The sequence below is a fragment of the Taeniopygia guttata genome, chromosome 1A (assembly GCF_048771995.1).
Source record: "Taeniopygia guttata chromosome 1A, bTaeGut7.mat, whole genome shotgun sequence".
In the NCBI taxonomy this organism is placed as follows: Eukaryota; Metazoa; Chordata; class Aves; order Passeriformes; family Estrildidae; genus Taeniopygia; species Taeniopygia guttata.
The window spans coordinates 70,146,917-70,162,411 of record NC_133025.1 but is presented as its reverse complement, the minus strand read 5'-3'; the positions used below and the strand labels follow the sequence as shown (position 1 = coordinate 70,162,411).

Sequence of the window (15,495 nt, the reverse complement as noted above, 5' to 3'; positions counted from 1 at the left end):
CACACTCACACTGAGCTGTGCTCCAGGGCACACTCACACTGAGCTGTGCTCCAGGGCACACTCACACTGAGCTGTGCTCCAGGGCACTGTGCTCCAGGGCACACTCACACTGAGCTGTGCTCCAGGGCACGCTCACACTGAGCTGTGCTCCAGGGCACACTCACACTGAGCTGTGCTCCAGGGCACACTCACACTGAGCTGTGCTCCAGGGCACACTCACACTGAGCTGTGCTCCAGGGCACACTCACACTGAGCTGTGCTCCAGGGCACACTCACACTGAGCTGTGCTCCAGGGCACTGTGCTCCAGGGCACACTCACACTGTGCTGTGCTCCAGGGCACACTCACACTGAGCTGTGCTCCAGGGCACACTCACACTGTGCTGTGCTCCAGGGCACACTCACACTGTGCTGTGCTCCAGGGCACACTCACACTGAGCTGTGCTCCAGGGCACACTCACACTGTGCTGTGCTCCAGGGCACACTCACACTGAGCTGTGCTCCAGGGCACACTCACACTGAGCTGTGCTCCAGGGCACACGTGTCACTGAGCTGTGCTCCAGGGCACGCTCACACTGAGCTGTGCTCCAGGGCACACTCACACTGAGCTGTGCTCCAGGGCACACTCACACTGAGCTGTGCTCCAGGGCACACTCACACTGAGCTGTGCTCCAGGGCACGCTCACACTGAGCTGTGCTCCAGGGCACACTCACACTGAGCTGTGCTCCAGGGCACACTCACACTGAGCTGTGCTCCAGGGCACACTCACACTGAGCTGTGCTCCAGGGCACACTCACACTGAGCTGTGCTCCAGGGCACACTCACACTGAGCTGTGCTCCAGGGCACTGTGCTCCAGGGCACACTCACACTGTGCTGTGCTCCAGGGCACACTCACACTGAGCTGTGCTCCAGGGCACACTCACACTGTGCTGTGCTCCAGGGCACACTCACACTGTGCTGTGCTCCAGGGCACATTCACACTGAGCTGTGCTCCAGGGCACACTCACACTGTGCTGTGCTCCAGGGCACACTCACACTGAGCTGTGCTCCAGGGCACACTCACACTGAGCTGTGCTCCAGGGCACACGTGTCACTGAGCTGTGCTCCAGGGCACGCTCACACTGTGCTGTGCTCCAGGGCACACTCACACTGAGCTGTGCTCCAGGGCACACTCACACTGTGCTGTGCTCCAGGGCACACTCACACTGAGCTGTGCTCCAGGGCACACTCACACTGAGCTGTGCTCCAGGGCACTGTGCTCCAGGGCACACTCACACTGAGCTGTGCTCCAGGGCACGCTCACATTGTGCCAGTGGTGCCCTTGGTGTGTGACCTGTGCCTGTTCTGGGCCTGAACTGGGGTTATGCTCTGCTGCTATTTCAGCAGGGTGATAAGGAGAAGGGTGTTGGGACAGCAATAGACCTCAAGGGCGGTACAAATCCTCTAAATGGGAAGGTCACGTAAAACCAGCTCCTTTGAATACTCAGACTCGTGGCTTCTATTCCTGGTTCTGGCCAAATCTGTCTATCCCGAATTTTCAAAGCAGATGGTTTTAAGGAGAGATGAGGAACTTAACTTGTTGCTTGCTAGGTCCTAAATTCCCAACCCTTTGCAAAAAACAGCCAGGTAGGAAGTCAAACGTAGTCCAAGCTGGGAAGTCAAATGCAGTAACCTTGTTTTAGAGTCATGTTCTGAAAACCATATTTTAGAAAATCTATTGACATTTCTGTGCACATGAATTGGGAATGGTGGTGATGTTGCTTTATAACTGCAATCTGCAAAAGCCCCAAGCAGGAGATTTTTACAGCATGCTGCATGAGAGGATAGAGCAAACAGAAGAATTTCTCAGCTGCCTGTAATGGGCAGCTGTGAATTGAGTCGGAGGGACAGAGGTGATAGAGTTTCAAAACAGCTGCTACACCGATGACTTGTGGGGGCCTAAAATTAAAGCCTAGCTCAGTTTTCAGTCCCAAAGCAGCACTTTGGGCAGCCAGCACTTATCTGTCAATAATGTTCTTTATTTCCCTTTAAGAGGAAACAGAAACTAAATTAAGCTGCTGTAACTCAGGAGAAAATTTTTTGATTTAGAAAAGATTTTAAAATCTCATGCAAGAAATACTTATTATTTACCAGTTAATTATTTCTAGTAGCTGTGAGTACAGGAAAGCAAGGTGATCTCATTAACTTCTGCCAGGATCTCCTTCTAGAGGCTTTGTAAAGACTTTGAAGGGTAGGAGTGTTGGGCTAGAAATCTCAGGAATTATCTCTATAAGTACTGATGGTGTACCTAGTACAATGGTGTCTGTCTTATTTTTTATTAGGCTGCCCTCTCTCTAATACTGTCAAACTGCAGTGAAGTTTTGTATTGCAATGGGACTGGTCCAAGTTTTACTCTGCAAACATTTGAGCAAGTATAGCCAGTCTTTTGGGATTGGCCTCATAAATATCTGGTTTTGCATTTGGGCTGCCCCATGTCAAAGGCAGCCCAGCTTCATTGCAGTCCTGAGCTTTGAGATCATCCCCGGGGTCTGTGTTTGGCAAGAGTGAACTGCAGTGCCAGCCTGTCCACAGTGTGGGAGTGTTGTGCTTCGTTTCATAGAGCTCTGAGCCTGCTGTCTGCCCTGTGAAAGCAATTCTCAAAAAAACCCCCAAAAAAGCAGCATCATTTTTGGGTAGTGGGAGACTTCCATAGGACTCAGCTTCTGGCAGTGATTCTCTATGGGAGCCCAGCCTGTTCCTCTCACTTCATGTTCCACAAGAAACAGCAGTTGTCATTATTTGATTTGGCTGAGAAAAGCAGTGTAAGACCCTTGGGTATGAACCTGGATTTGGCCAAGGGGCACAGGACTGCACAGCAATTAAATTCCAATTCAGTATTTGTCACACTTTCAGTGATTTATTTGTATTGCAAGTTCCTGCAGAGTCACAGGTTTCTCTTGGCTGCATCCATCATCCTGAGCCCCCTGTCTGTCTCCGCTCTTATTCTGTGCATTGCTCTGAGGAATTTTGTCCACTTTGTCTTGCTGCTTTTCCTCTTGTCTGGTGGGCAAAATCCAGGCTGATGGATGTCAGCAGAGGAGGGAAGAGGAGGAGATCCTAGAGGGGGGCGTGATGGGCTTGCAGACATCCATGAAGCCCTGGCAGTGAGGACACCAGGGAGAGAGGGCTGATGAGAGACCCCTCCAGAAAAGCAGTGGCTGTGAATGTGCTTTGCCTGGCACACAGAAATGGTTTGCATGTGCATGACTTAAGTCCACAGCTTGCAAGGAGCATTACTGGTGTGGAGCCAAATCTGCTTCACAGCCTTCCTTCAAGCTACAGTTTATTTCAAAGCACACCCCCAGCCCACCATCCTGGGAAAAATAACTTGGTGAAAAAGTTTCTCTGGCAGAAGTGCACAGAGAGGTTGAACCCTCCTCCACTGTGCTGCTTCAGGCCTGCTAGAGTTTCCCCAGCAAAAACTAAGAATTTGCTGCCATCTGTAGACATTTGGGTGCTGTTCAGGCTGTTTCTCCAGCCCTGCTCCCGCAGCCCTTATATAGGCAAGACAGCCACAGCAAAACCTCCCAGTCCCAAGGCAACCTATTCCTTTCTTCAGCGTTTTGCCATCTAAGGTAGCTTGTATCGTCTCCAGCTTATTTATTCTTCACTGTTGGATGCCAGTCTTGCGAGGAGGGTTTCAGTATGCAGCTCCACTGGTTGCAGGCAGAAAGCTTGGAGTTTGCTGGGGAGCAGACAGCAATTCCCTTCTGAATGGCTCTGACAGAAATAAAGTCTGTCCTTTGAGGAGTATGTTGCTGAAGTCCCACAGTGGCCAGCAAGCTTTTTCCAGTGCAGCTGTGCTCCAGATCTCAGCTGGAGAGTGGAAGCCTCTCCTGACGGGGCTGGCTGCGTAGCAGGAACCTGTACTCACGCTGCACACCCTCCTGTGCTCTCCAGGCTGGAACCCCCACTTTTCTCAGAATTCCTGTGGCTCTGCAGGCACACGGAGGCTATGCTGCCCACTGAGCTGCCTGTGCTACTGCTCCCAGCTCTGCTAGGCCTCCATCTCCCTGTCCCCACCATCTTCCATCAGCTTTACCTCTAGGACATGCTTTGAGAAGGTGATCTGCCATCTCCCCTCCCTAGGGTGTCCCTTCTTCCTCAGATCAGGAAAATAGCCCTGAGATGGTGAGGGAGTCCAAAACAGTTTCTTGCGGAAGGTCAGACATTACATCATGGGGAGTTGTTGCCACCCTGCAGTGTGTTCCACACCATGGCCTCAGAGCATAGCCCTCTGCTGAAACACCTCCTTGATGGGCCAAACCCCAGCCATGGAACTGGGATGTCCCAAGCATTAGCACAGCTCCCTGGTGCCATTCAGGTGTGTGTGCCAACCCCACGGGTTCAGCAGATGAGCAGCAGTGCTGGAGCCATGTATCCTGCAGACCAGTCCTTCATAGCAAAGGAACCTTCCTTCACTCTCCCAAGCGCTCCAGTACCGGGGCCATGGCCCAGGCTGTCAGAGCAGAGAGGGGACACAAGACACAGGGGTTGGATGCACCCGTTCATGGTGCCCCACTTTTGCCTTCTAGTTCCAGGGCCAGGCTAATCTGCACGTGTTTGAGGACTGGTGTGGCAGCTCCATTGAGCAGCTCAGGAGAAACCTCCACTTCCCTCTCTTCCCTCATGTGAGTAAGACCATGACATCCACTGTCCTGCACTTCCCAGCTCAGCTTCCCTGGTGGATAACCATTGTTCCCTTCATGTCCTGCCCCTACCTCCCTCTCTATCCTGCTTTTTGTTAAAATCCACCACCTCCCTCTCAACCACCTCCTGTCCTTCTGCTGAGGGAGCAGAAAGCTTTCAGAAGGGTTCAAGGGTAACAGCTCTTCTGCTGAACATGGGAAGGTCATTTCACACATGCTGGCCTGCCAGGGCTCGGGCACAGGCTGAAGGAGCCCTGTATGTGGTGCTCTCCTTCCAAGTGGCTAGGGAATGCCATGTCCTGTCCCCACCATCTCAATGCATCCCCCATGCAGCTTTTGCCTTCTCAGCAGCACCTGCTCCATCTCATTTCATACTTGGTTGGCTCTTTCACTCTGCCTCCATTGCATCCCATACCCTATCTTCCTCTCAGAGAAAACCCTCTGCCTTCCTGTCCCAGGGTTTTTAATTCTTCCCTTGTTCCTGTCACATCTGAAATTATTTTTATTAATTTTTTCTTCTTCCATTTTAGACAAGAACTATGCTGAAGAAGTTGGCTGTGTCCCCAAAATGGACCAACTATGGTCTCCGGATATTTGGTTACCTGCATCCTTTCACGGATGGTGAGGGTTCTGAGTACCTTCACTCATGTCTCTTGTCACCTTCCCCTCCCTCCCCTCCTGATGCTGAACTACTGGTGCCCTTACCCTGGCAAGCCCAACACCGTGTCCCTCACGTGGGTGGCCATGGCCTTGGCATATCTGGAAACACATCTGCCTCCTCCCTGGTGAGGAAAAGCACAGGAGAAGGCAGATGGGAAGTGCTAGATAAATAACAATGCTGTTATGAATGCACAGCCCCATGGCGTGTATGTGGCCACAAACAATCCCTGAGCTTTGCCTCCCTCCCTCGCATGGCCAGGACTGCCCATGACATCAGTGATGTCTTTTCTGCTCCCTGGCTGCACGAATGCCTTCTGACAGCAGCTGACATCTGTGTCCCCCAGCTGCATGCCTCTGCCCCAGCAGCCTGCTGGCACTCACCCTCTGGCACGGGCCCTGGCCTGCAGCTGCCATCCCTGTGACCCCGGACAAAGGGCGAACCTCAAGCACCTCTGTCTCCTTCTGTGGCTCCATATGCACATTCCTCCATCCAAACGCTGCATCTGATACAGAATTTTGCTCTGGAAGCAAAAGGGATGTCAGGAGGCTTTGCATAGACTTCTTAGCTTTCCAGGTTAGATGTCAGGTGAAGCCAGTGCAGGAGGGACACTGAATCAGTGACATCTGCAAAGTTTGTTTTCAGTCGCAGCAGAGTTAGCAGAGAGGTTAAAAGGCAGAAGGTGATAGTATCAAAAGGGAAGGATGGTCTCACCAGGAGAAAGGGTAACGACAGCATTTTAGAGGAGCTGGATCTGTTCCGTGCACAAGCCCTTACCCCAAAGCCCTACTTACTCCCTCCATCTCTTGACAGGGGAGTTTCAGTTTGCCATTGCTGCAGATGACAATGCTGAGTTCTGGCTGAGTCCAGATGAAAAGCCCTCTGGTCTCCAGCTGCTGGCCAGCGTAGGCAAGGTACAGTGCATGCTGCACGGCTTCTCCCATCAAGGCTTTAATGTTTCTGTGGGAACAGAGACCTTCGTGACTTGCTGCTTCCTTGGACTACACAGGTTTCTTTCCCTGCCCAATTACAATGACAACATCAGCACAGGTGCCAGATGGGGTATGACATGTGATACCTTAAGCCACTTACCTCTTGGTAGTGCTATTGGGAGTCCGTTGTTCACAATTAAGGGACTTAAATCTGTCCACAGGTGATGGATTTCATGAATCATTTGCCAGGAAGAATTGGAGGGAAGAGGGAATTAAATTTTCCTTTTTTATCATTGTCAGAGCAGTAACAAGGGAAGAAGCTCATCTTAACTAGAGCCATCTTCTGTCTCTTCACAGACAGGGAAGGAGTGGACCGCACCAGGAGAGTTTGGGAAATTTCACAGCCAGAAGTCAAACATGGTGAGGTGAGTGAGCAAAGTCCCTCAGTCCCAGCCACCTCTGCACATGACCAGGAAATCACAAGGATAAGGGAAAAGCACTCATGCTTGCCCTGAAGAGTTTTGCAATACAGAGAAAGGGATTACTCTGGGGTATTGCCAAAGCTTTGCTGATTTACTGCAGGAATGCAACACTGAATTTTTCTTCCCTGGAGCAATCAACCACCAGCATATCCAGGCTCCAGTATATGAACTACATCCCAAGTTTCCTGCCTTGGAACTGGCCAGGTTTCCTAGAGGTAAAAACCCAGCAGGCGACACTGAGAGGGAGTTATTCAGAATTAACTGAGAAGAGTCTGGAGTGCTCCAGGTGCATAAGTGAAGCTCCCTATCTCACTGTCAGGATCTGGATTTTCTTGGCCTAACCCCGCCTACCCTGAGAATTAGGTTGTTTCAGGGGTGTGGTTGCGCTCCACTCATTGTCTGCTGACAAGCTAAGAAATGTTCTTTAATGCTTCTGGTGACAGACACCTTGTTCTGTGCAGGTTGTCAGCAGAGGGCAGGTACTACTTTGAGGTGCTGCACAAGCAGGATGACAGAGGAACAGACCATGTGGAAGTAGCAGTGAGTCTGTGGAAATGGTGGTCCCGTATATGTGTCTCTACAGAGTTCAGGAATGATGTTTGTAACCATTTCCCTCCTTTCCCTGGCCTCAGCTCCTCATTGCATGAGATGTAGCTAATCCCTTCCAGAACCCTTACCTACTTCTGTGTGGGATAGTCCTGGCCATCTGTCAGGACCCCTTCCTCTGCTTACTTGGAATAGATCTGCTTTCTCTGGGGTCTGTTGCAGCTTTCTGGCCTTTCCTGGCTTGGATGTGTCCTGGGGGATCTCTGCTCATTCCCAGTCTTTTTCTGCTGGGTAGATTCAGTCCTAGTAGGGGTAGTGTGTTCCTTTTGTTCAGGCTTGGTTAACTCCATAGGTACTTCATTTTAATGTATTTCTCTGTTCCAGTGGAGACTGAATGATCCAGAAGCGAAGTTCAAAGTCATTGACTCCCAATATCTCTCCCTTTTTGCTAGTAAGTATCTTCATCACAAGTTTTCCCAAGCACCTCCCCATTCTTCCTAAATGTATCAACATCCAGTGTTTCACCATGACTCATTGTCTAGCCAGGCAAATACTAGGCATACATATCATTGGGAGGAAAAGGTGGAGATAGTTCAAGAGAAAGACTTCTGGACAAGAGTGTGACTCATTATTAAATGTAGGAGAATCAGAAGTAAGATTGAAACATTATTTCATGGAAGTGTGGAGGTTGTGAGGAAGGGCAGAGAGGAGAGTCTGCAAAGGTGAGAAGTGTTGTAGATTGGGAGTAACACAGGATGGAGATTGCTTGCTGAGAGCCAGGGGGAACATGAGTCCCAAAACATGGGAGCTATGGGGGTGTGCTGCCAGCTAGACACAACCAGGGAGAAGGGGCTGCTCTGGCACTTCAGGACATTTCACTCTGGGTCCTGAACACAACAGGATACACTGGCGATGATGGGGGGGTGCTGCTTTCCTCTGTCCCAGCCTCAAGTCTCTTTGAGTTGGTGCTGGATTGCTGCAAACACATCAGTCCAGTCCCTCCTGTTTTGTAAACCCTTCTTAGCACATCAAGTGATGGTGTTATCAGTTAAGAAGCTCCTTAGTCGTGTTTATCCTTACCCAGCTTTGTCAGCATCACTTTCCTCTGCCAGCATTCCCCCTTTCCATATCTACTGCTGTTGCCTTCCAATATTTCTGGGCTTTTTTTCATACCAGCCCTTTTGTGCATGGAAACTCCCTGATGTAATCAAAGCATCTGTTTGCTGTGTCTTGGATCACAACCTGCTGCTGTATTTTCTGAAACCTCCCATGTGGCTAAGACTAGGCTTTCTATTTGGTCTTCCATCTTCATCCTTCCTTTTGCTCTTTTCTTCTTACTAATTACCTGTAGAAGACTGACATTCCAGAAGATCCCTTCATGATTAGGTGCAGTGCTGCAGTCTCATTTTCATCTGTTGCCTTCTGCCCTTGTTTTTTCCCTTGTTCATATTAGCCTTTGGCTGTATTACATGACATCCCATTCTTTCTGGGCTCCCATGTAGTTCAGTACCCCAGAGTTGCACACCAGTGCCCTTGGCAGGATATTGCTTTTCCTTCATGGATATTTATTCAATTCCCCTCATTTAGAGTAAGATTAATGGAGACATGAAGTCCTGTGACAGCAGCACCCAAGGAAAAATGTAACCAATACCCAGTCTTGAGTTTGAGCTTCCTGTTGCTCTTGGCTTACTGTGGGGCTTCATTCCCTTTCTGGAGTAAAATCCTCCTCAGCCACTGAAGGTCCTTCCTTTGCTCCTCAGGTTTCTCCTCCCATTCATCACTCTTATCTCCTTTGAAAAGAAACTTAATACTAATTATACAGAGGTGTCCAGTAGTTCCTGCCAGTATAGAGCCTGTTCAGCACACCAGTGCTGGTGTATCCAAGGCAGGAGGTAATTTTCATCCACTCCTCATCACTGTGTGTGCTTGCTTTCAGTGGAAACCGTGTTCCCACCCTACAGCTTCTATATCTCCAGCTTTCTGGGTCAGAGCCTTTCATTTGCCTGTGCCAGAAACAGCATTAGTGCCACGGATGCAATGCCATTTGGAAAGGGCTGACAGTGGAGAGAGGTCAAGGAGCAAGTTAGCCCCTGTCTCCCCTTTGTGTTCTCTCTCTGGTCTCTAGACGAGACGCTTTTGAAGATGGATGAGGTTGGGCACATCCCGCAGACGCTGGCCACTCGCAGGAGCTGGGCTGCTGACAGCTCTGGCAGCAGGGTACACCCAGCTGATATGTTGAAACCTGACCCCCGGGACACTCTTTATGAAGGTAAGACTTGGAAAGCAGCTGAGGAAGTAACTGCAGCCTGTGCAGGAGCACAGCTGGGAAGATTGTCCTCCTCCAGCGCAGTTATCCAGGCCATGCTTTTTTATTCCTGGGGCAAAAGAGAAGGGCAGCTACAGGATCAGTTACTGTAGGAGACAAAGCACAGACTAAAGCCAGCTCCTCTTCCTTGGTATCCAGATCAAACAACATCCCCAAGCTTTTTTTTTGTGTGAGCGTCTTAAAGGAATGTAAAGAGCTGAGCTGTGCAAGAAGGTTTGTTTATCTATTTCTTAATATTTCACATGGATAAATGGAACCTAGGGACAGAAATAGCTAAGCTGGTGCATGGTTGCAGCAGGGCTCCTCCTGCAGCCCTTGCCTGTGTGTTCCTTCTCTGCAGTGCCTCTGCTCAGCAAGTCCCGCGTGCGCCGGGCCCTGCCGGACTGCCCATACAAGCCCAGCTACCTGGTGAATGGATTTCCTCTGCAGCGCTACCAGGGGCTCCAGTTCGTAAGTTGGATTTTTTAACCTGGTGCTTGCCCAGGGATACACACGGAGGAAGAAGAGATCCCTTTAGCCATGGGGCCTGAACTTACCTTTGCAAGTACAGTGACTGGGGATTTCATTCCCCGTGGAGGGGACTGTAGTTTGTGTGGATTACTAAAGCCACAGACATCTCTTCAGGGAACTTGGCCACCTCTCTCCCAGTTAGTTCTCACTCTGTTGTAGGACTTAAGCTCGGAGTTAGAGATGTGGACTGATGCTGAGGGAAAGGGTAAAAGGTACATGCATGCATACGTGTATCCTAGCATGCATCTTTCTGTCTTCCATTCTCACAGCCTGCTGCTGGAGAGGGAAAGAATGAGCAACTCCTGCTCCCTCTAAAAAGTTCTGGTTATCCTGCAGCTATATCTCGGTCACCTTGTGACTGATGTCTAGCATTTATGAGAGTTTCACTTTGTCTTTCTCTCTTCTTCACAGGTTCATCTATCCTTTGTTTACCCAAATGATTACAGCCGCCTGAGCCACATGGAGAAAGACAACAAATGCTTCTATCAGGAAAATCCTTATTATTTGGAAAGGTAGCATGCTGTAAATTTGGGTTTACTAGCAGGGTGGGGAGAAGCTTGAAGGCTGGAATTGGTGTGGAATTTCATGCTCACTTCTGTAGGACTTTTCTTAATTCTTAAAGATCCCCTAAGTCTTGCAAAATGTTAAAGCATTTATGGCTTCTTTTGATAACTTAGGTGAAAATATGTTTAGGTCTCAAGGGGAAACTACTAGCGCTTTTCTTGTACTGTTAACCCAGTAGCTGAGTCAGAGAATGTTTGTTCTCTTACATCAGGGAGTGTATTCCCAGCAAGCTTGGCCTGTAAGTCACTGGAGCCTCCTGATAGCTGTCACTGTGAAAGCCAAACTATGCTCACCACCAGGCCTCTCTCTGGAGGAAGATGCATGTCACTCATCTTCACTGGTGCCCAGATCCCAGTGGTGGCCCCACAAGGGAGCTGCTACTTACATGCTCCCTACTGCAACAGACACCTTATGCAAGGACTCCCAGCCATTCAGGAGGACTTTTTTGCAGGATAAAGATGGTCACTTTCCCAGGAAAATAGCTGTCTATGGCCTCCCTGTGCTTAGGATCTTCTTCCTTTTTCCAGGAAAGGGCAAAGTAGCATTCATCAAACTTGTGTTTTGCTCTTCTCTCTGCAGATTTGGATTTAACAAGTACATGAAAATGGATCGGCCAGAGAAGAGCCTCAACTCTGGAGAAAAGACAGAGCAACTAGGTAGGGGCCCTAATGTCAGAACCCAGAGGATCCTTTTATCTGTCGCTTTTGTGTGTGGTCTTGCAGCACCAGCTGAAAGAAGCTGTTGACTTTCCACACCAAGGAAGTCTCAGCCTTTCCCTGCCAGATTGCTGTGTCTGGGAGGAGAATTTTGCTGCCACTTTTATTTCCCTTAAGGGCAGACTGGGGGCTCACCAAACAGTGGGCTGCAGTAGACAACATGACAACTCTCATGCCCACAGCTTAGCTGAGGTGTGATTCTAGCAAAAACATGGGGAGGAGTAACACACCAGAGGTGTGTGATGTGGCAGCCTATGGTCACACCTGTCCTGCAGAGCTGTGGCCAGACCCACAGCTAAGGGCAAAGCCAGACAGCTCCACAGCCTTTGACAGGGGTGAGTGATGGGTGCTGAGGAGACTGGTGGCAGCAAGAGCCTCCTACATGGGAGATCATCCCTGTCCCTCCGAGCAGGAGAGACAACACTGAGAGTAGGTGAGAAGTAGCTGCCCCCTGCTTGGTGGGTGCCTGGGCAGGGCAGGGAAGGCAACAGGAGGATGCCAGTGGTGTAACTTTGATTCATCCTGCAGGCTTCCAGGAGGGGAACCAGGATGACCTGCAGTATGAGGAGCAGGACGAGGAGAGCACCAGTGCCCCCGAGCGCACCAGCACAGGGAGGGCAGGGCCAGCAGGCAAGGCTCCCAGCAACACCTTGGGCAGCGACAATATTCACGATGACTATTCCCTCCGGGAGCGCCGCCGGCTCCTCTCGGTGATGGGTGACGATGCAGGAGAGGAGATACGGAGGAGGAGGACAAAAAGGTCTGGTATCAAATCAGCCATGCTGGCCTCCACCAACCAAAGCCTCAACTCGACTGGCCTAGAGGGAAAACCAGTAACTAAGAGACCCCGTTTAAAAGCTGGCGTCAAAGACAATTCCAGGAACCCTCCGCAGCATGCCAGGGCCATCCAGGGGAAAGTGCCTGTCAGAAGGACAATCCCTTCTTCTAGGACTGTGTCTCAAAGGCAGCAGTCTCTTGGCCATCCCAGGGACTCAGAGGTAACAATTCCCAGCAGGGTAGGACCTCGAGGAGACCTCAGCACCACAAAGGACAGACTGCAGCCAGCAGGCACCGTGCCAGCTGGGAAAGCAGGCCCAGTCTCTGGCAAAGCCGGGAGACATGCAGTGAATGCTGCCAGCCCCAGCCAGCAGCCCGGGCTGCCACGGTGGCTGAGCCAGGTGCAGTCCTACATTGCTGAGCAGAAGGCGGCCAACAACGGGGATGTGGATGAAGGAGAGGTGCAAGTGGCATCTCCTTTGAAGGGCAAGTCTGGAGGAGCAGCAGAGGAGGAAGAGGTGGATGGGGAGCCAGAGGAGGAAGATGAGGACGATTTTGATTATGTACCAGTGTTTGACCAGGCAGTCAACTGGGGGCAGACCTTCAGCATGAGCAACCTGGACTTCCATATGCTGCGCACAGACTGGATTGACCTGAAGTGCAACATCTCAGGAAATTTGCTGCTAAGAGAAAGGGAGGCCCTGGAAGTTACACGTGTCTTCCTCAGGAAGCTCAACCAGAGGAGTAAAGGGTAAGGCACGGTGAGAAAACCAAGGGGCGCTGTCCCAGAACTGGTTAACCATGCTGTATGGGGAATACCTGTTATGTGAGTAACTGGTGAGAATCAGAGGATGAACTAGATGTGGTAAATAACATTTCAGGCAAGGAATCTGTGTAAAACACTGGACTTAGGCACACTTCTTTCGCCTGAGAAATGATACCAGCTTTTGCTGGTACTCTTTTGTTACATGGTCTTGGTATGGTTCTTTTTCTTGTCAAGACTTGCCATCCCTTCTGGAAAACTTCCTCTAGCCTCCATAAGCTAAACAATCCAACACCTGACCCTTCTGTTATAAGTGTTATAAAAAAAAAAAATTATAATTTTTTTACCAGTCTTTTCTGGTTTCAGTTGATGTTAGTCTTCATATACATAAGTGACAAATATCCTGGATGTTTTATGGAATAGGTGTTATTAACTTCTAATCCCTGCTGGAAGTAAGCCTAATGCTACATATTAAGATAACATTTGCTTTTTCAGGGTCACATCAATCACAGCCAGGTGTAACTGACCAGTACACACAAGATTTTCTCAGGATTTTTAACTCACAAGCATCTATTTTATTGCAGAAACTCTTGTTATGGTCTGAAAAGTCATGACTACCCTGGCATTTCATCCAGTTTCGGCCATTCTGAATCTACAGTTCCTGCCAGTTTTTACTGTATGATTGCTCAGTCCTGCTCTGTGTTCTTGTTTGATAAGCTGTCACGAGCCAGTTTCAGCAGCCCAAACATGCTCCTTGTGCCAAAATCATTGCAGGTGGTGTTGAATACACTCAGTATTACCAGCCCTACACAATCATTCAGACACATTTGTTATTTTCTATGTCACCTTTATTTCATTTCTCTTGCCAAATATTTTCTCTTGGCTGGAATCCCACATGCTTGTGGATTTAGGAGAAACAGGTGCTAAACATTCCCATGGAACTTTGGAAGCAGCGCAGCAAAGCAGGGGGAAGCTGGGGGCAGAAAGGTTTGTGCTGGCCCAAAGGAAGGAGCCCAGCAGAGCTGGGGGAGGGATAGGGGCTGGTGCCCAGGGTATGCCCACGCCAGCTGCGTGTCCTGCAGGCGCTTCCAGCTGCAGCGCATCGTGAACGTGGAGAAGCGGCAGGACCGCATGCGGGGCAGCCGCTACCTGCTGGAGCTGGAGCTGCTGGAGCAGGGCGAGCGCCGCGTCCGCCTCTCCGAGTACATCTTCGCACGGGACTGGCAGGGCAGCAGCAGCCACGAGGAGGACGAGAGGAGGATGAGGAATCTGGTGTGGGGCCGCCGGCGGCACCTGATGGCTGCGGCGAACGAGCCGGAGCTGTGCTGGCCCCAGGGCTTTTCCTGGAACCACCGGGCTGTGGTTCACTTCATAGTGCCAGGTAAGGCCATCTGCCTCCCCAGGATATTGATGGGTGGCACAGTGGGCAGTTCCCATGAGGGCAGCCCTGGACAGTGGGTCTGAGCCAGTCTCAACCATCTTACTTGGATCACTTCCAGTTTCTGTTCTATCCAAGTTAAATACCCTCAAAAATATGATAGGGCCCAAGCAGCCATGGCTTGTAATCTCAGAGAAAACTTCTGTCACACGCTGATTCCTTGGTTCTGTGGACCAGGTTTTCACCCTGGGCCTATTACATCATCCCTGAAAGGTTGTTGAGATTTCACAGAAGGCAAGAAGCCTTTTGTGTTGAGAAAAAAAAACACCACTTAAATCAGTTTGCTTTGATTCTCTCCCTGTTGCAATACAACTAGTGAAAAACCAGGCACGTTGGGTACTGCAGTTCATCTCCGACATGGAAGAGCTGTTCCGAGTCACCAAGGATCCCTACTTCAGTGTCATCATCACAGACTACAGCAGTGATGACATGGATGTAGAGAAGGCTCTGAAAAGGTCTACCTTGCACAGGTGGGAGTATTGCTTGGTGACAAAAGCCAGTCACACATATATGCCTGCAAATAGCACATTTGGCAGTCTCTGTGTGGTGACCAGCCATAGCCTGCTGCAGCTGGAACACCACAGACACCATCTATTCAGACCTTGCACATACACAAGAATTTGTTTTTGTTATGATGTGCATGCACATGTATGCATGGAACACTGTTAGAAAAGAGTAAGGCAATACCTGGTGTAGTCTTCCAGCTGAATTTATTGAATTTGTCTCTTTTTTTCAAGATTGCAAGAGAGAAGAGAAAGCAAATCTCTCAGTGATGGGGCAGGGGGAGGACAGAAAATATAAGAAAGCTCTGAGAAGTGGGACAGAGAGCATGGAGACCTCTGCTAGAATGACCCTGCTCTGATCTGAAACAGCTTTGGCTGGTCATTTCTATTACATGCCAGGGGTTTCCAGGCTCAGTCCTAGGACAGAGCTGGGCTAGAGCTGAGAAGAGTTTTGCTAGGCTCTGTCAGGGACAAGAATCTCTGGGCAGACTGGGACTGGGAGCAGTGCTGGGCTTGTGCACTCCCCCAGCAAAGGTTTCCTCTGCTTCAGAGGGTGCATGGGGCGAGGGCAGCTCCATCGCCCAATGCTGTG

At 50.1% G+C, this 15,495-nt stretch overlaps 1 protein-coding gene across 4 annotated transcripts in view; it reads left to right on the top strand.

The window, feature by feature from the left end:
• Positions 1 to 15,495, top strand: part of B4GALNT3 (beta-1,4-N-acetyl-galactosaminyltransferase 3) — a 63,169-nt gene that overhangs the window by 41,369 nt on the left and 6,305 nt on the right. The window contains exons 4-16 of one of the 4 annotated variants that reach the window (XM_072923905.1): positions 4,575 to 4,670; positions 5,219 to 5,309; positions 6,160 to 6,260; positions 6,636 to 6,703; positions 7,222 to 7,300; positions 7,691 to 7,757; positions 9,432 to 9,575; positions 9,973 to 10,082; positions 10,554 to 10,654; positions 11,286 to 11,362; positions 11,951 to 12,950; positions 14,045 to 14,343; positions 14,717 to 14,870. In XM_072923905.1, the coding sequence (XP_072780006.1) occupies positions 4,575 to 4,670; positions 5,219 to 5,309; positions 6,160 to 6,260; positions 6,636 to 6,703; positions 7,222 to 7,300; positions 7,691 to 7,757; positions 9,432 to 9,575; positions 9,973 to 10,082; positions 10,554 to 10,654; positions 11,286 to 11,362; positions 11,951 to 12,950; positions 14,045 to 14,343; positions 14,717 to 14,870 (2,387 nt within the window). Of the gene's footprint in view, positions 1 to 4,574; positions 4,671 to 5,218; positions 5,310 to 6,159; positions 6,261 to 6,635; positions 6,704 to 7,221; positions 7,301 to 7,690; positions 7,758 to 9,431; positions 9,576 to 9,972; positions 10,083 to 10,553; positions 10,655 to 11,285; positions 11,363 to 11,950; positions 12,951 to 14,044; positions 14,344 to 14,716; positions 14,871 to 15,495 lie in introns of those variants that run through there. The other 3 variants (XM_072923906.1, XM_072923907.1, XM_072923908.1) reach the window with 3 other exon arrangements.